The 27139-nt window shown below is 46.3% G+C and overlaps 1 protein-coding gene across 13 annotated transcripts in view; it reads right to left on the reverse strand.

The window, feature by feature from the left end:
- The window catches only part of MBD1 (methyl-CpG binding domain protein 1), a 71567-nt gene extending 45356 nt beyond the window's left edge, over positions 1-26211 (reverse strand). For 6 of the 13 annotated variants that reach the window (XM_063294012.1, XM_063294015.1, XM_063294016.1 and 3 more), the window contains exons 1-5: positions 26046-26209; positions 11042-11188; positions 3369-3483; positions 2774-2821; positions 1471-1799 (exon numbers count right to left, since the gene is read on the reverse strand). In XM_063294012.1, the coding sequence (XP_063150082.1) occupies positions 1471-1799; positions 2774-2821; positions 3369-3483; positions 11042-11178 (629 nt within the window). In that variant the 5' untranslated portion in view covers positions 11179-11188; positions 26046-26209. Of the gene's footprint in view, positions 1-1470; positions 1800-2773; positions 2822-3368; positions 3484-11041; positions 11189-26045 lie in introns of all 13 variants that reach the window. The other 7 variants (XM_063294010.1, XM_063294011.1, XM_063294009.1 and 4 more) reach the window with 4 other exon arrangements.
- Positions 26212-27139: the final 928 nt, after the last annotated feature.

The following is a 27139-nucleotide window of genomic DNA, read 5'->3' on the forward strand; positions in this document are numbered from 1 at the left end:
GGGAAAGAAAATGTTATTTCATTTTATCTGTCATACACAGGAAATTAATTATGAATAATTTGATCAGAAAATGTATGAAAAGAAATTTATGCAGAAACCATTTCAGATGTTTGAAACAGGCAGCTTATTCCCTCTTGCGTACAGGTAGTCCTCAGGTTACGACCACTCGTTCAGTGACCGTTCAAAGTTACAATGGCATTGAACGAGGGGGACTCACGACTAGTCTGCCAAGTTGTGGCTGTCACAGCATCCCCACTGTCAAATGATTGCGATTTGGGCATTTGGCAACCAGCTCACAATTAAAATGGTTGCAGTGTCCCACGGTCACGTGATCACCGTTTGCGACCTTCCCTGCCAACTTCCCACAAGCATAGTCAATGGGGAAGCCAAGAGGTGGTTGCAAATTGCTCCTGCCGCTTTTCCTCCCACCTGCCTGCCCACAGCACCCACCAGCACACCATAGCACCTACCCACAGCACCCGCCCATGCTCCATAGTGCTTGCCCGCAGCACCTACCCACCCACCCACCTGTGCTCCATAGTGCCTGCCCAAGGCAACCATATGCCTGCCCACACTCCACAGTGCCTGCCCATGGCACACGCCAGCACACCATAGCACCTGCCCGCAGCACTCACCTGCCCACGCCCCATAGCACCTGCCTATGGCACCTGCCCAACTGCCTGTAGCTCTCACCCACAGCTCTCGTCCACTGGCCTGCTTGCCTGGGACTCCTGTCTCTTCCCATGTCATGGACACGTGAGGTCCTTGGTTATCGACCTGCATGGTCCTGGGGTTACAATGGCAACCGGGACTCCAGGATTGCCATTGCTAAGCGATGTGGCCATGCGACATCGCACTTTACGACTGCATCGCTTACCGGTGGAAACTCCGGTCCCAATTGTTGTCATAACCCGAGGACTACCTGTAATTCAGCTAAACCTGGTAATAATTATTTTTCTAAGCCCTAACATAGAAATGTCAGTGTTTTGATCAAATTATTAGCTTTGCTAACATGACTTCATAAGTTTTTAAATTCTATTTTAGCCTGTTTTAATCTGTAATAGGCTTAATTTGGTAAAAGAGAGAAGGGACCTCTTTGCCTTAGAATACGATTTAAAGATACCGTACATTTAAAACCCAGGAGACACTTATTCCAGGGAAGTTTGATGATGCATTTCAAAAACTCTCAAGTGTGTTCTGCATTTGGCTAGTTAATGGCTTAGCTAGAACAGAGTCACATTAGCAGATTTTTGAAGAGAGCAGCAGCTCACACTATCAAAATTTATATCTGAATTTATGAGATATTCTTTTTTGTGTAAATTTAAGAAAAACAAACATAATCCATCAACTGTCAACCTCCTATTCTTTCAGATTAATTATAATTGTCCGTGATTTGAGGGCTTCCATGATATATAAGGAGGCTAAGAAAGGACAACTATCTGCTGGGAATGGGACAAGGCAGCTGCTCACGCTATGGCTTCCTCTGGATTGCTCTCCTGCAATGTCACGTCTTCTATTTTCCCTGCAGAAGGAATGGGGGGAAGATGCTTCCGAGAACGTCGCTTGCGGGGCTTTGGCGCCAGCTGATCCCCAGTAACAGGAGGCTCCGGCTGTGGACTCTGCATATTGGTTTGGTCCTCTCCTGGAAACTCTAATTCCAGCTTTGGAGGTTCCTGGTCCAGAAGCTCCTGTCCCGCAGAAGGCTGAGGCTCTGGAAACACCTGCAGATCAAGTGGCTTCTTGGGTGACGAGGTGGCTGCTGCCAGAGGCAGTAGGCGCTTTTTGCCACCCTTTTTGACCTGCTGGAGGAAGAAACAGAACGTGCTCTCAGCCTCATGACAAACAGACTCTTATCTGCAAACCAAAGCTTCCTTCAAGGTTAATGGCTATACGAGGCCCATTCTTCACCTTCACCCACAGGATTTCTTCAGGATTCCTATGTACCAATTAGCAGCTAAACCCTTCCATTCTTCAAAATCTGTTCTACCAAAGACTGAAAATCAGGGAAATTAACCAATTCTACAAGCCAATCCATCATTTCTCTAGTCCACTTGCTTTTACGCTGCTTCCCCCAGGCAAAGGGCACCTGTTAAGTACTTTCTCCTTCTTAACATCAGGCACTGAAATACAACATTGCAGGATACAACCTGCAAAACCATGGATTAGAATCCCCCCTTTGCTTGGAAAGAGTGGCAAACAACTACCCTTACATTACTTTTAATCACATTGAAACGGTACGTGGGAATGGCCTTAGGAGACAGAAGGAAGAGCCGCAGCCTAGACAACGGTCTGATAAATGAAATTTGAGTCCAAAGGAGGAAGGGTAGTGAAAGCAACTCAGAAGGGACCTTCCCTAGTTTTGGGGAGAGTAAAAGTGAGGGATGGGAGGGGTACTTTCAGACTTGCAAGATTCTGTTAATGTAACCCTACAATAAAGATAGAACTATTCCACCTGGTTGTGCTTCTTGTCTGGACTACCTCACAAGGCTAACATCCATGGAGAACAGGAGGCAACTAAGACCTGTTAAATTAAATGACTCAGAGAACGTAACTAATTTACCATTGAACAGGACATGTTTTGAATGCACTTTTTGGAGGCTTCACCAAATGGCTTTCCAAATTGCTCACTCTAGATAATTTCTATTCGGCCAAACAGGCAAACAAATCAGGCTGATGGCCTTCCATCTCTTCTCCCATATCGTTCTTCCAGCTGCCATCCAAACTACCAATCTAGATGTCACAGGGTTCTGGTTTGAGCAGACTATATACTCACCCTCTGAGGACTTCCTTCAGTAGGTGAGAGGGGCGGTGAGGGCAGGGGCTGCAGGAGAAGAAAGCAGGCAGAGGAGACAGTTAAGTTTTAGTTTCTACTGGCATTAGGGTCTAGTTATCTATCCTGAGCATAGGAAGTCACCTAATAGATAAAGTGGGAATTCATGCATCTTGCACCCAAGGGATCTCCTCAACTGTAGACTTGCCAGCACAACTAATTAAGCACAGTCTGGGCTGAGCTTCCCCATAAGGGAAGACAAGGATAACAGATGTTCATTAGAAAAGGGTCCTCTTGCACAGTTGAAGGAAGTTCACCAGTAATCATAGGTCAACTACTATATTGTCTCACAAAGCAGTTATGAGGATAAAATGTGGGAAGGTATAGGGGAAAAAATCTCTTTGAGCTTCTTAAAGGAAGGGCATGGTATAAACAAAATATACGTAAATGAAAGAAACCTGCTTTGGCAAAATGAAGTATTTAAAAGTCTGGGATTAGTTGGAAGGTGGCAGCAAGACAAAAACTTTGCAATATGACTCTGATCAGAAGTCATAGCAGCTAATTCTGCCATCACAGCCAGTGTTGGTTATAATAGTACCTCTGTGCTTGGCTCAACAAAAATGCCTTTCTTGTAATCAAAATCAGTCAGGTCCCGTGAACATCCTAGCAATCTCATCAGCTCCACTCTGCTGCGGATCTTCTCTCCTCTGGGGCTATGGGAGGAAGTAAAGCAACTGTTAGATACTTTCAGAAAAAAATGCAGTGAAAATAAGAACACTGGATCTGAGCAAATAGATAGAGGCAACAGAAATTCAAATGCCACCATACACTAAAGAGCTTTCCAATTTCTGCTGTTGCCTCCTTGTCCTATTACAAGACCAACCCCACTGTCATGCGCTGCCTCCCCCTGAATAACATTCAGACACTGTTTTGCGAATCAGGCTCTGGTTTATTGCAGGGCAGGTACAGCGTTGGTAGAAAAAAGCTGAGAGTGACAGGAGCGCGCCGGTGCGGGGTTTAAATACCCCGCGCCGGTCAGCGCCCCCTCGCTCACGGTCACGTCACCCCCCTTTGTCCCATGCGTTGCCCTGCCGGTGGGTGAGGGTTTCCGGGATCGCCCATCATCAGGTTTCCATTCTTCTGCTGATTGCTTTCAGCTGGGCGATCCCCGTTGTATTGCCGCTGATGGTTTGGGTGGCTCCGTGATTCATTTGGCTATTGTTTGTTGGCCGTTAGTCGTTGTAGGTTGATGGCTACTTAACTTGTACCCCTTCACCTATTTCCTTGTCATTGTCATGAGTGCCATTGCGCTGATGACTTTAGCTCAACGGCACTCATGACATACTGCCCCCTTTCCGAATAGTGTTCTCCCCCGGGTTTCTGGGTTTTCCCCGTGGAGCTGTCAAAACGCCACATTTTTTTTTTTTTTTTTCAAAGTTCCCGCCGGAGTAGTTGTCGCCCCTCCCTTTGCTCCTCCCTCTACCACGTGCCTTCCCAGGGTGTGTCCATGGTGCGCATGCTCGGGTTCTGACCTGGCGTGCGCATGCTCCAACCACACCCTGTTTGTTTGGCTCAGTTCGGCGAGGCGAGAGGCGTGGCTGGTCGGGTGCTTCTCAGCTCCAGGTAGGGCCCTTCTTTTCTTATTTAGAGTGCGTCGCCTTTGTTGTGTCTCCTGGGCGTTGCCCCCAGGTTGCCCTGTTGACTTGCTTGCCACTCCCCCGCGGCCGGGGGGCGGGGGGAGGGTGCTGGCGATCGTTTGTCACCACCCCGTGGGCCCGGGGCGGGGGGAGTGAGTCCCGGGGGGGGGAAGGTCCACCCAAGTCGCGGGCTTGGGGGGGGCCCTTTCCCTTGGGGCACGGGAGGCGGGGGGAGGCCTGCGGGGGGGGGGTTTGGTTTTGCTGACCTTGGTTGCGGTTTGTCGGGGTATGCCCGGTGAAATGCTCTGGTCAGGTCAGGCGCGTTAACGTTGTGCGCCGCCACCCATTCCGGGTGGGGGAAGTGTTTCCACCTGACCAGATAGTGTAGAGTTCCTCGTTGCTTGCGGGAGTCGAGGATGTCCCTTATCTCGAAGTGGTGTTGCCCGTCGATCATAAGCGGTGCGGGCTGTGGCGTGCTTGGGTGCCATCGGGAGGTGGTTGCCGGTTTTAGGAGGCTGGTGTGGAACACCGGGTGGAGCCTCCGGAGGTTGTGTGGCAGGTCCAGGCGTATTGCTACCGGGTTCACTATTTGCGTGACTCGGAACGGCCCGATGTACTTAGGCCCCAGTTTTTTCGAGGGTTGGGTTGACTTTAGGAACTTGGTGGATAGATAGGCCATATCCCCCGCCTGGAACGTCGGTTGTTGGCGCCGGTGCTTGTCGGCCTGCTCTTTGTAAGCAGCCTGTGCCTCCTTCAGCGCCGCCGTGATTACTGGCCATGCTTCCGCGATCTTCCGTCCCCAGTCGCTGGCGTCCACCTGTGGTTCCGGGGGTTGAGGTAGCTCCGGTATGGGGACGAAGTCGCGCCCCGAGACAACTTCGAACGGAGTTTTCCCCGTGCTCGTGTGGACGGCGTTGTTGTATGCGACTTCGGCGAACGGGAGCAGTTCAGCCCAGTCGTCTTGGTGGTAGTTCGTATATGATCGTATAAATTGCTCTAAGGTGGCATTAAGAACCTCAGTGGCTCCGTCCGTCTGCGGATGCCAAGCCGTAGATAGGGCCTGTTGGGTCCCCGTCAGCTTCAGGAAGGCCCGCCAGAATTTGGAGGTGAACTGTGTGCCCCTGTCGGTCACCACACGTGCGGGACATCCGTGTAGCCTGTACACGTGGATGAGGAAGAGTTTGGCTAGTTGTTGTGAGGATGGGACCGACGTGCAGGGGATGAAGTGGGCCTGCTTTGAGAAGTAGTCCTTCACCACCCAAATGGCCGTTTTCTTCTGGCTGGGTGGGAGGTCCACTATAAAATCCATAGAGATTTCCTCCCATGGGCGGGAGGGTTCTGCCACCCGTTGCAATAGCCCCGCGGGTTTGCCTGGTGCCCGTTTGGCCCTAGCGCACGTTGGGCAGGACGCCACGTAGGTTTTTACGTCTCGCCTGAGCGCGGGCCACCAGAATTGGCGCCGTGTTAGGTGTAGGGTCTTGAGGAACCCAAAGTGTCCCGCTTGCTTGGCGTCGTGTGACCTATGCAAGATCGCCTGGCGTTGCGAGTCCGGGACGTAGATTCTGCCTTCCCCCTATGCCAGGTCTTGCGCCATCGTTACCTTGTCGGGGTTCGCCAGGAACCAGGGGTCGGTTTTGAGGGCGGCGGCGAGGTCCGTGCGCATTCCCCCTGGTAGTTGCGGTTGGCTTCTTTCCGTCGCCGGTTGTCCCGCCGTCGGCTGCGCCGTAGCGTCGAGCTGCCTCCGTGCGCCGCTTCGGGTGGTCACGGCCATCCCCAGTTGCGAGGCGGATAGGACCGTCCCAATGGTGTCTGGGGCGGGCTCTTCGTCTTGGGGCAGTCGGGAGAGGGCGTCGGCCAGGAAGTTCTTCTTGCCCGGCATGAACTTCAGCTGGAAATCAAAGCGGCTGAAGAATTGGGCCCATCGGACCTGTTTTGGGCTAAGGCGTCTAGGCGTTCGTAGGGCCTCGAGGTTCCGGTGGTCCGTCCAGACCTCGAATGGTTGGGTGGCTCCCTCGAGTAGGTGTCGCCATGTCTCTAGTGCCAATTTCACCGCGAAGGCTTCCTTCTCCCAGACGTGCCATCGCCTCTCTGTCTCGGAGAACTTCCTTGACAGGTAGGCGCATGGTTTCAGGAGCCCCGTGGAGTCTTTCTGTAGTAGGATGGCTCCCAGGGAGAAGTCTGAGGCGTCGGCTTGGACCACGAACGGCCGTTCTGGGTCCGGGTGCGCGAGGATTGGCTCCGTAGTGAACAGCGCTTTCAGCTTGTCGAATGCGGTCTGGCACGCGGGAGTCCAATTCAGCACTGTGCCTGGGTTCTTGGCGCGTCGGGTGTCCCCCACCCCTTTGGTTTTGAGGAGGTCCGTTAAGGGGAGGGCTATCTCAGCGAACCCCCGGGCGAATGACCTGTAGAAATTCGCGAATCCCAGGAAGCTCTGTAGTTGCCGTCTGTTGCGGGGCCGCTCCCAGTTTAGCACCGCTTCGACTTTTGCGGGGTCCATTTCGATGCCGTCCCCGGAGATTCGATACCCCAAATAGTCTAGGCGCTCTTTGTGAAACTCGCACTTTGTAGGCTTCGCATAGAGCTGCGCCCTCCTGAGCTTGTCGAGGACTTGCCTGACTAAGGTTACGTGTTCCTCGTGTGTTTTTGTGTAAATAAGGACGTCGTCGATGTAGACCAGGACCCCTTTAAACAGATGTTCATGCAGTACCTCATTGATGAGCTGCATGAACACCCCAGGGGCCCCCGCGAGTCCGAAGGGCAGTACCTTGTACTGGAAAGCGCCTAGGGGGCAGTTAAACGCCGTCTTCCATTCGTCCCCCTCCCTGATTCGGATGCGATAGTACGCCTCGCGAAGGTCCAATTTGGAAAAGACTTTGCCCGTGGACAGGTGGGCGAGCATGTCCTTCACCAGGGGTAAGGGATATTTGTTGGACAGGGAAGCCGCGTTTAGGCCCCGGTAGTCGGTACAGAGCCGTAGGGTCCCGTCTTTCTTCTCCCGGAATAAGACGGGGGCTCCGACCGGTGAGCATGCTGGCTCTATGAATCCCCTGTCTAGGTTTTTATCGATGAACTCCCGGAGGGTTGCCATCTCCTTCGGGGTCATCGAATAGATCTTTGGTCTAGGTAAGGGGACGTCGGGCAGTAGGTCGATCCGGCAATCCGTCTTGCGGTGGGGGGGTAGTTGGTCCGCCTCTGCCTCTCCGAAGACCTCGGAGAAGTCGGCGTATTGTTCTGGTAGGTCTGCTGTGGTAGCGGCGTTGTCTTGTGTGTTCGCCTCCGCTCGTCCTACCGTGGGGTTGCTTTTGCCAGCTGGTACTGGCGCTCGATACTCGCCGTCGCCGAATGTGAAGGTGCGGGTCGCCCAGTTGATCCGCGGGTTGTTTTTCGCGAGCCATGGCATCCCCAGGACTGCAATGGGCCGTCCGATGTGCGTGACTACGAACGATGTGCGCTCGGTGTGAGTGCCCATTTGCAGGGTGACCGGCTCGGTTTGTAGCGTGGCTGGTTTTCCTCCCGCTGTAGAGCCGTCCAGCTGGTGGAATGCCAGCGGCGTGGGGAGGGGGAAGCAGCGGAGGTCGAGTTTGGCGACTAGGTCGGGGTGGATGAGGTTTTTTGAGCACCCCGAGTCCACTAGTGCCGCGGCCGTGGTGGCTCCGTTGCCGGTAGAGAGTTGAATTGCTGCCAATATTACGGAGCTTTTGTCGTTTCGTTGAGGTGGTCCGCGTTGCTGTCCCACCGCCTGCCTCACCACGCGTCTCAGAGCAGGCGGGGAGCATTTCCCGCCGGCTGGTCGGGGTCGGTATTGTCCTCTTCCCCCCAGTAAGCGTCCCAGCTCTCTTTCGGTGTCGCTGTGGCCACGGTCATTCGGCGGTGAGGCGGCGGCCCCGGGTTGGGTGGTTTGGGGCTAATTTTCGGGGTGGGCTTGGGCGCGCTGGTCGGCGGTCGGTTGGCGAAGCAATCCGCCGTCTTGTGCCCTAATTTGCCACACCTCCCGCAGGGCTCCCGGTTGAACTTCTTTTTTGGGTATATGGGGCCGGCCATCCCCCCGTGTGGTGCGGGTACCTTTTTCCCGGCATCGTTTGTGTCTTCCGTGGTTGTCATGAGGAAGGTGCGGTGCGCGTGTTCGGCTTTCCCCGCGAGGTGGATCCACCCGTGTAACGTTTCTGGGTCGTCGCGGTAGAGGGCCCATTGGAGAACGTCGCGGTTGAGCCCCCTTTTGAAGATTTCCAGCAGGGTGGTCTCGGACCAGTCGCTGACCTTCCCCGCGAGGGCTTTGAACTCCAGGGCGTAGTCAGGGACCGTGCGGGTGCCCTGTTTAAGTCTTTGGAGTGCGCTTTTCGCCCGCACTTTGGCTAGGGGGTCTTCGAAGTAGTCTTTCATCTCTTTGATGAAAGCAGGGAAGGTGGCGAGGGCGGGGGAGCTGGACTCGTACAGTTGGACGTACCAGTCCGCCGCCCTGTCTTGGAGTTTGATCGCCACGGCGGCGATCTTGTCGGCCTCGGAGTCATAGGAGTGTCCGTGCCTCCCCATGAACTCCCTAGCGTTGGTCACAAAAAACGAGAGTTTTGTGGGGGTCCCATCGAAGAAGATGGGGAAGTCCTTTGGGGCCCGGGCGTTTTGTGCGGCCCCGCCTCTCGCTTCTCGGGGTGTGGTGTCGGCCGCCTGTGCCGTCTGCTGGCCCTCCGCTGGCCCGTGTGGGTTCGATGCTTCGCTCGGGGTGTGGGCTTGTGCGGGGACGTCGTTGGGTGGCGCGGGGGGCATAAGCGCCTGGAGCATGGTCCGGAGTTCCGTCAGCTGAGCCCGCATGGCCGCGAGTTCAGCTCGTGCCTCCTCGTCCACAGCCCGCGCCGCCGCTGGGGCCGGTTCCGTTGGCGCGTCCTCGGGGGTGGGTTGCCGGCGGGGTTCATCGTCCCTCTGCCGCGGGTCCGCTTCCTCCGCCGTCTGATGGGTGTCTCCGTCGTCCTCCTCCGTGTCGAGCGCCGTGGGGCTGTCGCTCCACGCCCGTTGCTGGGGTGCGATGTGGGGCGCGGGGTCCTCCGCTGGTTTCGGAAGTCGTGCTGCTCCCTCCCGCGGTCGGGTTGCCTCCGTCGCCATCTCCCCTTGGGGTTGGAGCTGAGGCTCGGGTCGGGTGGGGTGGGCGTCCATGGCTCCGGGAGTCCGCGGTGCCTCTGGCCTTGGTCGGTCCTCCTCTGTCTCTTGCCGCGCGGCTCGCCCTCCTTGCCCGCGCTGTTCCGGCCTCATCTTGCTGGTCTTCTCGCCGTCTACTCCTCCCGCGGCTCGTTGTCGTCCGGTGGGGCTCGGCGAGGCTGAGTTTATGACTCTCAGCTTTATGTCATGCGCTGCCTCCCCCTGAATAACATTCAGACACTGTTTTGCGAATCAGGCTCTGGTTTATTGCAGGGCAGGTACAGCGTTGGTAGAAAAAAGCTGAGAGTGACAGGAGCGCGCCGGTGCGGGGTTTAAATACCCCGCGCCGGTCAGCGCCCCCTCGCTCACGGTCACGTCACCCCCCTTTGTCCCATGCGTTGCCCTGCCGGTGGGTGAGGTTTTCCGGGATCGCCCATCATCAGGTTTCCATTCTTCTGCTGATTGCTTTCAGCTGGGCGATCCCCGTTGTATTGCCGCTGATGGTTTGGGTGGCTCCGTGATTCATTTGGCTATTGTTTGTTGGCCGTTAGTCGTTGTAGGTTGATGGCTACTTAACTTGTACCCCTTCGCCTATTTCCTTGTCATTGTCATGAGTGCCATTGCGCTGATGACTTTAGCTCAACGGCACTCATGACACCCACTGATGTGGATGCTAAGAATGAAGCAAATTCTTTGTTGGTATATATAATTTCAGGCTGTATGGGAAGCAGGACACACAACATCGCAGCAACAGTAGCCAAACATTTTGCTTTATTGTTCCCAAAGAAGTAATGCTAGGAACCATCTGCTAACTTTACCTATTTGCGGAATTCATTTGGCCTCCAAAAGCCATCTCCTATCCCCCACGGCCTTTAAGAACCTTTAGATGCTTAAGAGCACAGATGGTACAGTGAAAAAAATAATAATAAAATTATGGACCTTATCTCTATGCTCACCTTTTTAATTATAATGGCACTTCTATAGAATATTTACATGCAGTCTCTCAGTAATCCTTACAACAATTCTATAGGTAAGCATATCCTCCATACAGGGTAGAGGGAACAAGGCAGAATAATTATCATCAAGGGTCAACATAGTACATTCTAAGTCAAAGAAGTACAGGAGTTCACAACTCAAATTTGTTGATGTTATATTGTTCTAGTTCCAATTAACTGCTTGTAGAATCCTGGAAAGCTCACATACACGACATCCTTAGATGAGGCAGAAAAAACAAGCAAGAGCAACAATTCATAGTGATAATTGACAACAGTATTTCCACTGAACGGAGTAAACAAATGTTTGGAAACAGATCTGACACCAATCGTTGCCCTGAATAAATTGAGCAGCCATGAAACTCCAGAACGCTTCTTTCCTTCAGTTATTACCAAACAAATAATTTGGAAAAGAATGAAAGCTTTTGCCTAGGGATAAGGCCCTTTAGAACTTGAGGGCTCCTCCTACAACAATTCCAGCACCCTTTTCCAGATGTGATCCCAAAGAGGATTACCTTATGTAATAAGTGTCTGACAGTCCACTCCTTGTTCCACTTTTGCGCAAGACTTCACGACGCTGCCAGCCAGGGCCCAAGGAAGGACAGTCTACCCAGCCGTCTGTCATGTTTTTCTGCTGGGATGGAAATACCATTGAAAGGGCCCTAGAAAGATGGGGAAACAAAAGGGTCATAACAATGGTGTCCAAGGACAACTTATACAAATGTTATACAGCTGGAAAAGCTCACACTGCTATATTCAGCCAGGCTTCACTACAACAACAACATCATAATAATAATTTACATACTACTTTACAGCTGCTTTAAGTGAAGAACAGGAGTTTCAAGCTCAAAAAGGTTCAGACCAAAATTTTTGTGGACCCTTATAGTTTTATAGTAAAAACATGTAAAATATATAAAACATGGCATCCTGAATAGCCCCTGCTTTGATATTTCTTTAATAGAACGTATTTCTTTTTCTTAAACCTACAAGGCACAGAAAGAGCCAGTTTGGTGTAGTGGTTAAGGCACCAGACTAGAAACCATGAGATGAAGTTACAGCGGTGCTGAACAAATGGTGGTTATGGCAGGTCCTCAAAGTTACATTTTCAGTGCGCCTGTGGTCACGTGATCAAGATTTGGGCGCTTGGCAGCTCATCCACTTTTACAACCCCAGCAGCCTCACGAAGGCCTAGCAGCTGCCTCAGCTGGGCGTGCCTTGTCAACAGCGGGAGGAAGAAGACAGCAAAGCTGGGGGTGGGGGGAGTTGAAGCAGAGGCAAGAGCATCAGGGCAGGAGAAGATTGAGGTCCTCATCTAACAATGGCACAGTCCTCACCTAACGACCCCACCTGGGACTACTGGAACTGCCATCGCTAAGTGGTGCAGTCACGTGATATTTTGCCTAACAATCACTTCGCTTAGCAACAGAAGTTCCAGTCCCAATTAGGGTCCAACTCCTAGATATATCAGAACTTAATATAGCTCTATCTGATCCACTGGAACTTAGGGAGGCTGCCTCTCCTTTCTCTCTTTGTGATGCATACATTCATCCATCTTTTCTCTCTCACCATTAACAGGAGTAGAGCTCTTAGCCTGAGGTGTCTAAGGAGGAGGAGCTTATTCTTCATTTTATGCGGCATATTGTCCTGACTAAGCAAGAACCACACCGAGACGAGAAAGAAGTCTCTAGTGCTTTATTATTGCTATAGTAGACAGACGCGGTATAGGGACGCGGTGGCGCTGCGGGTTAAACCGCTGAGCTGCTGAGCTTGCTGATCGGAAGGTCGGCGCTTCGAATCCGCGTGACGGGGTGAGCTCCCGTTGCTAGTCCCAGCTCCTGCCAACCTAACAGTTCAAAAACATGCCAATGTGAGTAGATTAATAGGTACCGCTTCAGCAGGCAGGTAACGGTGTTCCGTGTAGTCATGCCGGCCACATGACCATGGAACTGTCTACGGACAAACGCCGGCTCTTCGGCTTTGAAACGGAGATGAGCACCGCCCCCTAGAGTCGGACACGACTGGACTTAATGTCAAGGGAAACCTTTACCTTTACCCTAGTAGACAGAAAATCCTACCAAACTGAAGAAGCGTGGGAAAACCCAGACAGATAAACCCCAAAAGTCAAGGAGGGTCTGTTCTGTGTCTCTTTGAATGACAGCTCAAACTCTCTAAACTACGCATGCGTTTTTGCCCCTGGATAGGGGCCCCTTCCTGCTCACCATCGGTTCTCATGACACATATCACAGAAATACTGTTACAGTATAGCCACATTATTAGAACGAACTGATACAGTTCAGGTCGCTTGCCATTCATTTAAGCAATTCCATCTACAGGGTCAGAGCAGAATAATTACCACAACACATACATTCCTACTTTCAGGCATATTCATAATAATCTAGATGACACAAATCTGTACTTTCTAACACAGAAGTTAGCCCTTTTATTCATAATTAAGTCTACACCTTCTCTTGTCTTCTCTACATGTATGCATCAACTCTACAAGATCAGTCCATTTTCATTCAGATTCAGTACATCTGTCCACTTGCTTAGTTCACTAGATACACAATAGAAGGGATTTGGGGGGATTTCAATTTAAATGCCAATGTTATGTGCTTAATAAATAAGTTTATAAATTAGTTAAATGATTTTAACAGGCTGCACGAAGAGTTGGAAGCGACTAAACAAAAAAAAAGCACTATAAACTCAGCAAATAGCAACCAGGGACCTGGAATCTACAGCTGCACCTAAAGTATGGGTGAGAACTGTTAGTAGTTAGCTCTAGGAACTAAGGTTTTTCAGATAGTGGCCAAGGAAAAATAACTAATTAAGCATCTAATTAATTAATTAATTAGATGCTTAATTAGATTGGATACTAACTAATCTAAGGTCCATTGTTTAAGTAAAGTTAAGTATACGGAAGAGTGACTTTACCGAATCCATCTCTTCAAGAATATTATAAAATGCATAAACATAATCTGATCAAGAAAAGTAATGTTATCAATTGTATTAATGGTAACAGCCTATTATATTGGTGCGATTAACTGTTATTGCAATGCAACCAATTAAATGGATAGGTTGATTTGAATAAGTCAATGAAGAGAGCTTGTAACCCCACTCTTCTCCAGGCATTGCACGTTGGTCTCCTGTACCATTTCAATCAATAAATCAATTTATATGTCAATGGTATGGTAGCCTGGTTTTCAGTTTAAACAAACCCTAAACAGAATTTTTTTCCCAAAACTTATTATTTCATTAATTCATGCTTTTTACCATTTACTCCTCTTTTCAAGTCACAATCTTTCATATACAGTACTACAGGTAGTCCTTGTTTAGTGACCACAATTGGGACTGGCAACTCAGTCACTAAGTGGAAAATCACATGACCAGAACTGTGCTTATAATTTTACTTCAGCTTTAGTCAGTATGCCACAAATACAGTCAATGCTTAGTCTTACATCAACCATGTTCTCATTATTCTAAACCAATTACGATCTCTAATCTAAAGACATATTACATATTGTTGCCAGCATTCCATCCCACCAAGGTAAGTGCAGTATATTGACATACATGCCGTATATTGACATACTCATAAGTGTGTTTGTGTGTGTTCATATCCTATTAAATTCTAAAATTCTTGTTTCCAGAGAGTTTTAAAATCAATTCCAGATTTACCAGAAGTCTTCTCTTCATCAGAGAGTATCTGTAATAGCTCTACCTAACCGTTTTAGGCAGGTGGGCATACCTGGAAATTGAGCATCGTATGGGCACAAACTGATCCCTATACACCTTTACAAAAGGCAGATTAGTTGCTCCCTATCAACTGGGGGCCAGCTTACTTTGGGTGGAACAAATTGCCCTGTAAACTGAATATAAATTGCACAAAACAGCTCTAAAAGTCTTTGCCTAGGTGAATATTAAATCCTATTTCCTTTCAAGCTGGAAGTCGGATCAATTTTTTTATTTATAGCATATGTAGCCTATAGCCTAATACAAATGTTTTTTTAAAGAAACTTTATCATATTTTCAACATAAAGATTAAATACAAAAAGAGAGAAAAAGATTAAAGAGAGACTAAAGAAAAAAGAGACAAACTAAAAAGTGCAGAAATGAATAGATACAGCAAAAATAATGACTTCTGACCTTCCCCAGCACAGATACAAATAAAAAATACATTAACCTCTTATTCTAATGTTGACTATAATAAACATTATTTCTATAATCTATACCAACCGAATCGTCAAATCCCAAAATCAAAACTTCATCTTTTTCAGTTACAAGCAGAAAGTCCAAAAGTGTTCTCCAAGTAGAAACAAAGCTAGACAGTTATTTTCTCTAATCAGTATAGTCAGTTTCGCCATCTCTGCCAGATGTATTTTGCCTAACACAAATGTTAAAGAAAAAATGGAAGCAGTAACAGAAGCTGAAAAATAGGAATTTGGACAAGCCACTTGTAAGGAGGTGCTACAAAATAGTGCTTGGGCTCACACAGTGCGTTAAATATGGTTTCTTAAATAAACCAGTTATCTGGGACTAAACATAACTCTTAACTATAAAACATTATAGGAGCCAGAGGTTGCATGATTTGCATTCAGAAATTGGTTCAGTTAAATGGAAAAGCAAGTGAGATATACCCCAGTGCATAAGCAACATTATTTCAGTTCCACCATCTGCAGAACACAGAGTGGAAGCATCTATAGTCAACTATCTGGCAAAACCTCCCACTGATAAGAGCTCTAATTTATCCAAGGCCAGGCAAGCCTTTAACTGCAAGGAAATTCTCTTGCTTGTTAGGGAGGAAGGAGATAAAGCATCACACTATATTTCAAGAAACCAAGGTCAAACTAAAGGATTACTTGTTCTGGTAGTCTAGGCGCCTCCTACTTCTTCCTCAAGTATACATTGGTGTGAAAAAGAAAGTACACCCACTTTGACTTCTATGGTTTTACGTATCAGGACATAATAAAAATCATCTGGTCCTTAGCAGGTTTTAAAATTAGGTAAAGACAACCTCTGATGAACAACAACACATGACATATTGCACCGTGTCATTATTCATTTTACAAAAATAAAGCCAAAATGGAGAAGCCATGTGTGAAAAACTAAGTGCACCCTTACTTCTTCCATAGGTGTTAAGAGGCTAAGTAGCAGCCAGGTGCTGCCAATCAAATGCCCTTGATTAACTGATCATCAGCAAGTGTTTCCCTGCAAAACTGTTTATTTATTTATCAAATTTTATCACCGCCCATCCCCCCCCAAGAGGGACTCTGGGCAGTTTACAAAAAGACAATATTAAAATTGAATACAATTATAAAATGATAAATATAAACAAACAATAAAAATATAAAATGCGATAAAAAACAGATGGCTGAAAATTCTGTATCAGTCTGTGAGTATAAGGGCCATTCTAAAGTACTAGCCATCTCCAGGAATGACTATTCCCCTTTTAGGTTTTTACAGAAGTCCAGGAGCAAGGGAGCCTGTCTCACCTCTGGAGGGGAGGATGTTGACCATATATTCCAGTTAGAAATTTACAGCTATAAAGTTAGAGCTTTATTTACCATTTCCTGAATAGACTATAGACAACTGTTGGAAAAAGTCACTTGGCTCAATGCCTGCATGGTAAAATTCTTTTGCTTACAGATCATATTTTTGAATTATTTTTGCTCTCTCAAATTAGTGAAAAGTTGTACTACTAGTGATGCATATGAATTATAAAGTGTGTTTCTACAATATCTTAAGCCATTTTGTAGTTGGGCTTATGTATTTATTTGATTTATCCATACCACAATTCATAGATTCTTGGCAATTAACAACAGTCATATGACAATCAACAAGAAAACTTCTATAATATAAATTTTAAAATTGTATAAAATAATATCAAGCAGCAATAACAACAATAATAAATTGACTGTGTCATTACATCTTCTTTTTTAACCTTACAGAAAGTGAATAATAGGGGGGGCAATCTAATTTTCAGTGGGGTCTGTTTTATAGCAGAGATGCCCCCACTGAGAAGCAATGCCTCTAATTTCAGCCCTTCTCACCTTGTATAGTATGTAAATTCAAATTATCTACATAAGCTGTATACACATAACACAATAACCATCTACATTTTAGCATAGTACGCTGCTGCATGGTACCGTGCCATGCAAACAACCAACTTTGATATTACCATGGATGTTAACCATGCAAAGTCAGTGGGATGTGGCCATCAGTCATCACATAGGTAATATTAAACTTAGCATTATACACATATGCAGTTATGTGAAGAGGCTTAGGACTCTGTTGGTGTCTATCCATCAGCACAACTCCAAAAACAAAACAAAGCAGATCTGGTGTTGGGAGGAAGCCCTGAAAGAAAGATTGAGTTTAAAAATCACCAGAATCAGCTGGGGGCCATGGGATAAACAAATCCAGGAAAATAATCTCCAATGCATCCCAAAGGCAGAGGCAGTTGGGACTGGCTCAGCATATTGCTTACTTCTCCATTCTAAGACCCCCTCTCTCTTCTTTCCTGGTCATGTGACCTAGAGAACTATTTTTAAGGCATAAGAAAGTATTCCAGAAGCCATGCTTCCCCCACCCCTTTTTAGCAGTAATGGAAGTAGCATGTTTTGCATTCTCAACTGATCTCCTTAAGAGGAAAAATGTTCCTCTTCCAAATAATCTTCTAAAACCCAAATGGTTTTGAAAGCAGCAAAGTCACAATCTTCCCAATTTTAAGTTGGTTTGATTGTTCTTCATGTAAATATCAAACCCAGGCACTTGCTTGTTTGCATGAAGATACACTGTGCTCTAACTAAGGACTCTCTCAAGAGCACTGAAATATCAGCAAAAATCAGAACTGAGGAATGTGTGATTTACTCTTTTTTTTTTTAAGTCTCTGTGATCCAAGAGGGTACTACCAGGATACACGCATACATACTCTCAAACATGAAAAACAAAGTTACAAAGAAAGGTAGAAAAAGAATTTAGTGGTCACATGATCCAACACTGTTATTTCGAGCAAAAAATGGAAGTGAAGGAAGCCAAAACGGAAATGCCTTATCACACAAGCAGTTCGAGCAAGCGATTAACTCTGAACAGCAGGCTTAGCAAATGAGCCAAGGACACGTTGTCACTTCTTTCAGCTTTTTCAGAATGATGGAATGCTACATGCTACTCTTACACTTCCTACGGCAGAGTGAAGTAGTATTTAATATACTGATTTCCCTAGAATTCATAATGAATAACTTCACTTTGTTTAGACCACACAGAAGGTTAAGCCTTTAATTGGAAAGACTATCTGGATTCAAATCCCTATATAGCAATGAGTCACTCTGGGAATTCCAGTCACTATCTCATTCATTCATTCATTCATTCATTCATTCATTCATTCATTCATTTTCTGTACTGCCCATCTCGTGTATAACAACTCTGGGAGGCTTATAGATAATAAAAATGACAATTGCTAAAAACAATTCAATATAACTATAAATACGTACAAATATAAAATATAAAATTCAAGATGGGAGATGAGATCTTCTCCTTGGCACCCTCACGGTGCTAACCAACCCCACGAACAGCTGTCCCCCCTCCCATCCCAGGCAAGGTGACATAACCAAGTCTTCACTCCCTTCCAAAAGGCCAGGAGAGTGGGGGCCTGTCTTATCCCCGGGGGAAGCTTGTTCCAAAGGGTGGGTGCCACAGCAGAGAAGGCCCTCCTCCTGGACCCTGCCAACTGGCAGTCCCTCATGGACAGGATCCGTAACATGCCCTCTCTGCCCGACCGGGTGGGACAGGTCGATGTAACGGGGGTGAGGTGGTTCCTCAGGTAACCTCGACCCATGCCATGTAGGGCTTTAAAGGTGATAACCTTTAATCCTACTTACATAGCCAATACATGAATAAGCAGCAGCTTCTTACATGATACATGTTAAAACAAATAATACCATAAACATAATCAGTAGTTGGAAATGCTCTCAGATATCACATATTATAGGGCACATAAATCAATTACTTGGTTTGTACATTGAGGTAAAATGTAATGTAGTTTGGCTTTGACTCAGTGTTTTGCAAATCCAGCCATGATGGTTCATATACTATATCTACGGATTATGGTTTACAAACCATGATTTGTGGTTTAGTGTGCTTAGTGAATCCAGCAATGGTTTAATAGTTTAGTATAGGATGGTATATTTACTAAAATATACTAGTTGGGATAGAATCTTTTCAGGATATGTTACACCAGAAGTTGTTTTATACAAATACCTCCTAAAATGAAGACACCTTTCTGAAGTGTTTGCAGAAACACTAGATTATCAGGGACAAGATTAATATTCTTTGAGCACAGAATGGGAAAAGGAATGTGTTAGAGGATCCTCACTTTGTTATTACAGCATAACATATATGAGTAAATCAGCTGATTAACTACTAGCTGAAGACTAATATGCTGTTGTTATTGAGGAAAGCAGGATAATTCAATTCTTTCTCTTTGTGCTCACAATTTCAAAGACCCCCTCTCCCCATAATTTGCCTTTGCTTTACCAGTAATATGAAAAGCTTGTCAAACCAAGCTATGTATAGAAGAAATCCCAATAAGAAGTAGGGTAAAAGTCTATAAAATAATCATTTGGTAGACAGTTATTCAAAAAAGAAAATACAGAATATCCACTGAGAACAGATTACAAGAGTTAAGCATGCGAGTAAGATACTTAAGCTTTTAATACTTTCTGTATTAGTATAAGGATCTGGAGCAGGAAGCTCTCAGTCAGATTTGTAGAAAGCACTGGAGATTAATTTTTCATTTCTGCAGCCCACTTCTTTCAAAGATAGCCTGTGGAATGTACAGAGCAGATAAGTGAAAAAAATCTGCCTGATATGAGATCACAAAGTTACAAGTAAACTGCCTTTGAATAAAGGCGGGATAGAAAATAAATAATAAATAAAACAGGGAGGTAAGTGAAACTGTTACTTTTATAAGGGAACAAATTTTCATATTTCTAGATATGTACCAATAGACAGCCTCAAATTGGAGTTGACTTCTGATGACTGCAGCTATGCCATTTTCTTGGAGATATTATGGATGTATTTTTCTATCCCACCTTTATTATTTTTACAAATAACTCAAGGTGGGGAACTCCCTCCTCCTCCTATTTTCCCAACAACAACCCTGAGAGGCGAGTTGGGCTGAGAGAGAGTGACTGGCCCAAGGTCACCCAGCCGGCTTTCACGCCTAAGGCGGAACTAGAACTCACGGTCTCCTGGTTTCTAGCCTGGTGCCTTAACCGCTAGACCAAACTGCTCTTTTGTCATTGTTCCCTTACAGAATGTTCTTCTGGCTTCCAATCTAGCCAACAGAACTGGAATAGCCAATACTAACTAGCTAACCAACTGACTGACTAGGTCTGATCTCATTTAGCTTCAGAGATCAGCCAAGGTCAGCTACTTATTGCTATCAAAAACACACAGAATAAGCAGCTACAAAGGATTCTCATTTAAGGAGCTTTGGTGCTTAGAGCAGGGCTCCTTCACTTTTCTGTACCAGGGGTACATTTTATCTTTGAAAGTGTAAGCACTGACACCTTTAGTTCCAATGAAAACCAATCTCATGCACGAAAGTTAAATGCAGATTCTAGGTTTAATGAAACATATGTACAGAGCAAGAGAAAAAGCCATGACTGAGAAAGGAGCACCAGACAGTTTCACTAAAAGTCTCTACAGTCCATCCCCCGCCCCCGCTTCTTCACAGATCCATTCCCATCTATCTCCCAACAGTCAGTTTTTTGCCAAGCACAAATGTCTCCAATTAGCTCAAATAGCAGCAATTCGCATTCCTGCCAGCCACCTCTCCCCCTCCTTTCTTGACACGCAGTAAATTATCATGGCAGGCACACACGATCAAACAATGCAACCATCCTTGGATGGGGGGGGGGGGGCTGACAGAAAGCATGTAGAAAATAGCTGTTTTGTGGGAGCATGATTATTCACAAAATTATTGCCAAAATTATTTGCAGTCACAAAATACCAGTTTACCAGAAGTCAAATTAATGAGCATGCCCTCTGCTTAGCATCATTCCGCAGCTTACCTCTGAGTTTTTTCTGATAACAGGCACATTCACGAACAAATACTGGACTGCAGCTTTTTTTTTAAGAACACCTATGAAGCATTGTTTGATTCAAGAACATTCTTGAAAATAAAAATTATTTGCAAGGTTGGTGCTTCGTTTAGCAGCATGTCAGCCTCTTATTTAAATCTGTTTAAAATTAAAACAGTAAACTTTTTTAAATATAAAGTAGGTAGAGCTGATACCTGAAATGTTTATGGGCACACTGTTGGCCATGGGTGCCACACTGTGTTCATAAGCTTAGAGCAACCAAGTTCTGCAGAGACGCCAGTTTTATATTAAATGACACAGTAGTTCAGAAATCTCACAAAAGCCTGATTTGTTACACAGTAACATTTTTCCCATGTTAACTGTTCTGCTTTGTTCCTGTGAAAAGGTGAAAGGTCCCCTGTGCAAGCACCGAGTCATGTTTGATCCTCTTGGGGGATGCCACTTTCGCAATGTTTTCTTGGCAGACTATAGCAGGGTGGTTTGCCATTGCCTTCCCCAGTCGTCACCTTCCCCAGCAAGCAAGCTGGGTGCTCATTTTACCGACCTCAGAAGGGTGGAAGGCTGAGTCGACCTGAGCCAGCTACCCAAGAATCCAGCTTCTGCTGGGATCGAACTCTGGTCATGGGGGAGAGTTGTCCTGTTCAGACTATGAGACAGCCAGACAGGTTTATTATCAAAATTCTTTATTAAAAGCAACTATTTATAGTAATAAAGTCCTGGTGATTAATAAGGCAAGACTGTCAATCAAGACCATCCAGGCAATAACTGAAGAGCAGGCAAGGCTGCAGGATCAGACTGTGGCAGAAAAGCAGGACAGAATTCAACTAACTCGCTGGTCGAAGCGGTTGGACTTGGTGAAGCTAGAGAGTATGGCAAGGCAGGAACTGGAGGCAAGAGTCTGTGAATTGGCACACCGACAAGACTGGGCTGACACGTGGAGGCTAGGCGAGACCGAACTGGAACCACTGAGCAAGGCTTGGCTCTGGAAGCTAGGCTGGACTGGATATTCTAGGCAAGGCTGGGAACTGGAAGCAAGGCTGAACTGGACTGGAGATCCTGGACAAGGCTGAGAGCTTGAAACACGACTGGACTGGACTGGAGTTCCTAGGCGAGGCTGAGGACTCGAAGCACTACTAGACCGGACTGGAGATTTCAGGTAAGGCTGAGAGCTTGAAGCAAGGCTGGACTGGACCAGAGATCCTGGACAAGGCTGAGAGCTTAGAGCATGACTGGACTGGACTGGAGATTCTGGGCTAGGATGAGAGCTAGGAGCAAGGCTGGGTGCATACCTGGTTCGTGCTGAAACGTGGCGGCGAGGTCCAGAGCCGGACATGAGGCTGTGCTTGACAGGGATGGCAGGGAAAGGATCCTCTGAAACAGCTTGTTTTCAAAGGTAGAAAATGCTGGCACTGATTCCACTCTGACTACAGGCAAGGTTTCCGACACAGGTGAGGACTCTTCCACCAGGGCTGAGAGCTCGAAGTATCAGTTGTCTCCAGCAGCTTGTTCTTCACGTGTCTGCATTTTATGCTGATCCTTTGCGTGCCTGTTTCCCTCTGCAGCCAATTGGGCTGCCTTTCCTTCGCACACTTTTCTGCACACCTTTCCTGCACGCTGATTGGTGGATTCAAAGTCTCCTCCAAAGTCTGGCCAATCAGCATCTCCAGCTTCTCCCGCGCTGCTGAGTCACTTCTGAGTTTTGTTTTCCAGAGTTCTGCCTGGTAAGTTTCTGTTTCCCTTTCTGACTCAGAATACGTTTCACTTTCTGAGTCAGAAGCTGGCTGAAACCTCACAAGAGTTTCAGTTGCAATACTGCCACGTCTTTCAGGGACTAAGCCAAGAAACTTCCTATCCCAACAGCCAAGTTTCATAAGGAGACAGTAAGTGCAAAACAATAACTGCCATATTCCAAAGATTAAGAAATGCAGCCCTGACTAAGAGAACTAAATAGGCCAATAGGGTTTTGTTTTGTTTTTAATGCAGAAGCATGGTCTTTTTTTTTTTTAATCCGTTCAATCGTGTCCAATTCTTGGAGACTCCCTGGACAAGTCACTGCAGTTTTCTTAGCAAGGTTTTTCAGAAGTGGTTTGCCATTGCCTCCTTCCTAGGGCTGAGAGAAAATGACTGGCCCACGGTCACCCAGCTGGCTTCATGCCTAAGGTGGGACTAGAACCCATGGTCTCCCACTACAAACTGGCGCTCTGCTCTTCCTTAGAAACTTGTATAATTAAAAAAAATGTTTTTCAAAATAAGCCTGGAGTTCCGGTATGTCAAAGACAGGAACATAAAAAGGCAGTAAATGATTTGCTTCCATTGTTGATATTATATTCCCAACTTTGGAAGCAAAGTACTTACAGTACAAGTTTTTTTGGTCCATATCTCCCAAATACAGGAATTTAAAGAACCACCACAAATGGATATAAACTGTTTGTTCTGTTGCAGCTATTGTCAGTGATCGAAACAGAAGAGTGCGAATCATACCACTATTCTTGTAAAATCTCAGCAGCATAAAAAGAAAAAAAACCAAGCAGCAACACTGCATCTGTGGGCACCTTAGCAGTCACAGACATCCTCTCTAAATGGCATTTACAGGACTGCAAAATTAATGTTTCAAATCATCAAACACTTTCGAAGTTACCAAATCTCAAGACTTCTGTATTCTTGATCTTGTAGTATTTCAACCAAAATGTAGTAATCTCATAAGATTTAAACCGTTAAAATTTTAAAATACATTTCTCTTTCTCAGTCACACAGCGATGACAGGTACACAGGTCAGAAAGTTACACAGAAGCAAGAGAGGGCTTCAGAAAATAGCATAGGTATTTTTCCCCTATAGCATCAACTTACAATGCTCCTTCCTGTTCTTCTAAATTTATCTACTATATGACTCCCATTAGCTGCAATTTTGTAGAATAATAAAAATATTGCTGAGAGAGACAAGCATGAATTTGCTGTACTTCATTTTGTTTATTTATTTAATCAATTTACATGGCCACACAATGTGAAATCTCTTCCCAAAACCGAAGAATGCTCCAACCTAAAGCAGAACAGCCAAGAAATTATTTTAAACACTCACAGTTTACCTACATTACTGAGAACAAGGAAAGTAAAGTTTGTAAATAATTTAAAGCTTTGATACTTCTCCTAGAATGTAAACTTTACAGCTCAAATAATGCCAAGCAAGTACTTCCTGACACAAACTTTAAATATTCTTATTTAAATATTAAAAATCTTCCAAGCTTTATCCTATATCTGGTTTGCTCATTGCTCTAATTTCCACTGTAAACTGGAGAATGCACACAGGCATAACGCGAAAAGAGCTTTCCCCATAATAGATACAATATTAGATTCAACTGCTTTAACCATCGGCAATAGTATGGCCTGCTACCAAAGAACTTCCTTAATTAATTTGACTAATGGATTGAAGGCCTAATCTAATTTGCTTTAGAAACTGTGGCATGGACAATAACAAAGCCAGTATTGCTTCAAAATCAGTCTGGAGATTCTTTTACCTATAAGAATTATATCATTCCCTTACAATTATATCCTGAGGGTTACTGTAAAGGTAATTTTTTCTTCCAGAAAATAAAAGTCAGATTCATATACCGGGTGGCCCTTGCTTAACAATCATTCATTCAGCAACAGTTCAAACTTACAACAGCACTGAATGAGTGGTACTTACAACCGGTCCTCAAACTTACAATGGTTGCAGCATCCCACAGTCACATAATCACCATTTGCAACCTTCACTGTTGGCTTCCAGCAAGCAAACTCAATGGGGAAACCAGCAGCAGGTCACAAATGGTGACCACATGACATTGTGCTTAACAACAGTGTAGGATTTGCTTAACGACGGCAACCGGAAGTGCCAGAGCTGCTGTCACTAAGCGGCACAGTCACATGACATTGTGCTTTATGACCACGTCACTTAGCGATGGAAATTCGAGTCCCAATTACCATTGCTAAGTGAGGACTACTTGTATAAATATGAAGCAATAGAAATACAGCCAAGTCACACAGACATCAACTGTTTCACAGTTATCAAGTAATTATCACATAAGTGTAAACTAGTTCCACATATATACCAATAAGGCCCGTAAGAATCCCAAGTATTGCTATCCAACAATGATATTTTAACAATAACATTAATATCAAATAAAAAGGAAAAGCTGAATGCTAGCCACCCTCCCTGTTACAGAACTGCTATACACACAGCCTTGAGTTCAGCCTTGATACAATATTATGGATACTCATAAAAATTAAGGGTAAATTAGAGAAACACTCTCTTGGTACAATGTTTCTGTATTTTCTAATAATCTAGAAACATTTTCAAATTAAAATTAAGGCATTCCCATTCTTACATTCAGGCTTTTATAGTCCAACTGGAAGGCAGTAAAGTAATTAGGACTTAATTAAGATTCAGTAGGAAGCTACAGTCAAAACACAAACACAACCAAATATCTCACCATCAGGCCTATTCAACAGAGACAGAGGAACAGGATGGAACCACCTTAAGGTACTGTGCTCTAACAGGAGCCTTCTGCTATTAGAATGGTATTAGAATGATTCAATGAGCAAACAATGGCTTAGGATACAAAGAAAGGACACAAACATTAAATCTGTGATTTGATGGTGGATCCCATATAAAAAAGGCATTAGAATCAGTGTCTCTGATACAAGGTTTTTCATTATGACATCGTTAATTTCTGACTGCACAGTTCATTCCATGCCAACTGACACATCTATGATTTCATTGTGGTTTCAGGAGTGTGGGACCCTGTTTTAAAAACCAGAAATACTCATGCATTCATTTCGAATAGTTCTGGTGCTGCCACAGCGCAAAATTATGGCTCTGAGATTGTAATGCCTCAGGATATGACCCCTGATTTCATAGTAGTTTCAGAAGGTTTCACATAAAATTATGAGGATCCACAAAGAGCTGACTTTTACCCAAGCTGAACCTGGTGGTGATGCACACAGTTTTATTTTTAAGACCACACTGACGCACTTTTGAAGGTAGTTAACTCATATCGGAAGGACGAGATCTGTGTTAACAACGACTGCCAACAGTTCGCAAATTAAACAACTTGGGAACCTGTAAGGATCCGCAAGGAACCGATTTCCACCTCGAACGCCTACGGTGACCACATTTCTCAGCATCCCGGACGTGGCACACCTTTCTTTCAGCAGTGCCACTAGGGCAATTACAATATCCTGGGCGAAAGTCTACGGCTCCACCTCAAGCAGACTAGCTATCAAGGCTATCAGCGGCGCCCCAAGGCAACCGGGCGCATGACGTTTTGAAGCGCATAATGCAACAGACACGTCTCTATCCGGACCACCTCGAGCCCCGCCTCTGCCCCGCCGCGCTTTCTTCCTGAGCCCGCCCGCATCTTAAAGGCCCAACGGCAGCCTCACTCACCGACGTCTTCCTCTCGGCCTTTGCCCTCGCAGTGGAAGGAAACCAGGCGAGCCTCCGCGCGAGAGCTCCGCCGCCCGCGACACTTCCCCTATCCTACCTCGCCGAAAGGACGAGGAGGAAGGGGAACACCCCCAACCAAAACGACAGTCCGCAGAAGGCCCGGAAGCGGAAGCGACTTCAAAGGCTGCGGCAAATGTGAGAGAGTCGTAATGGCCTCCCCCTGCACGTGATAAAGGGCGGAAATAATGCGGGGGGTGTGGAACTGAACGCAGAGGCAGTAGAACCGTAGCCTGTCGCGTGACGCATTGATGAAGTATAGAATCCACTTTGCAGTTGACAGCGCGCGATTCAAAAGGCAAAATGGGATCCAGAGTGCGTCTGCGCGGTGCGTCGCACGTGTCAGGGACACCTTATAACATCTGCGGCGTTTCCTGGCTCTGCATGTAGATCAAATCTCTCGCGAGTGGCTCTCCTTCGTGGGATCTCTGTGGCGCCTGTGAAAAGCCTGTCTCTGGGAATGTCACGCGGTTGCCCTATACCGGAACGGTGGGTTTGCGCGTCTAGGAAGAGTCCCCACCGCGCTGTCCCCACGGAAGCCGGCGTTACAACGATGCACGCAGCGCACTTTGGAGTGAGAAGGTCCGTTCCGCACGCGCAGGTCTCGCCCGAGAGTGCCTTCATGTAGGAACCCCAGGCCGCGCAAAAGAATCCCCGATGCCGGAACGTCCTTGGTGTGAGAGTGTAGGTGGAAGCAAGACTGCCTACTGCACTTTGCTCACGGTAGCTTAGCTGATCACAGAAAGCTAAGCAAAGTTGAACCTGATTAGTGTTTGGATCCATGGAGAAATTCCAAGGTAATAGGTGAGAGTGGAAGTCGAAAAAAATTTTTGGAAGAAGGCAGAGGCACACTGCTTCCATATTGGTCCGCAAATCCATGTAGGATTTATCTTTTCCCTAGATTTATTGACTATGTGCCATCAAGTTGTTGTTGACTCCTAGCGACCAAATAGATTTTCTCCATGATGATCTATCCCCAGCCTGGTCTTTCAGGTCTTCCAAAGGTGCACCCCATCACCTCTGTAACTGAGTCCATC

The sequence above is a fragment of the Candoia aspera genome, chromosome 2 (genome assembly GCF_035149785.1).
Source record: "Candoia aspera isolate rCanAsp1 chromosome 2, rCanAsp1.hap2, whole genome shotgun sequence".
Classification (NCBI taxonomy): Eukaryota; Metazoa; Chordata; class Lepidosauria; order Squamata; family Boidae; genus Candoia; species Candoia aspera.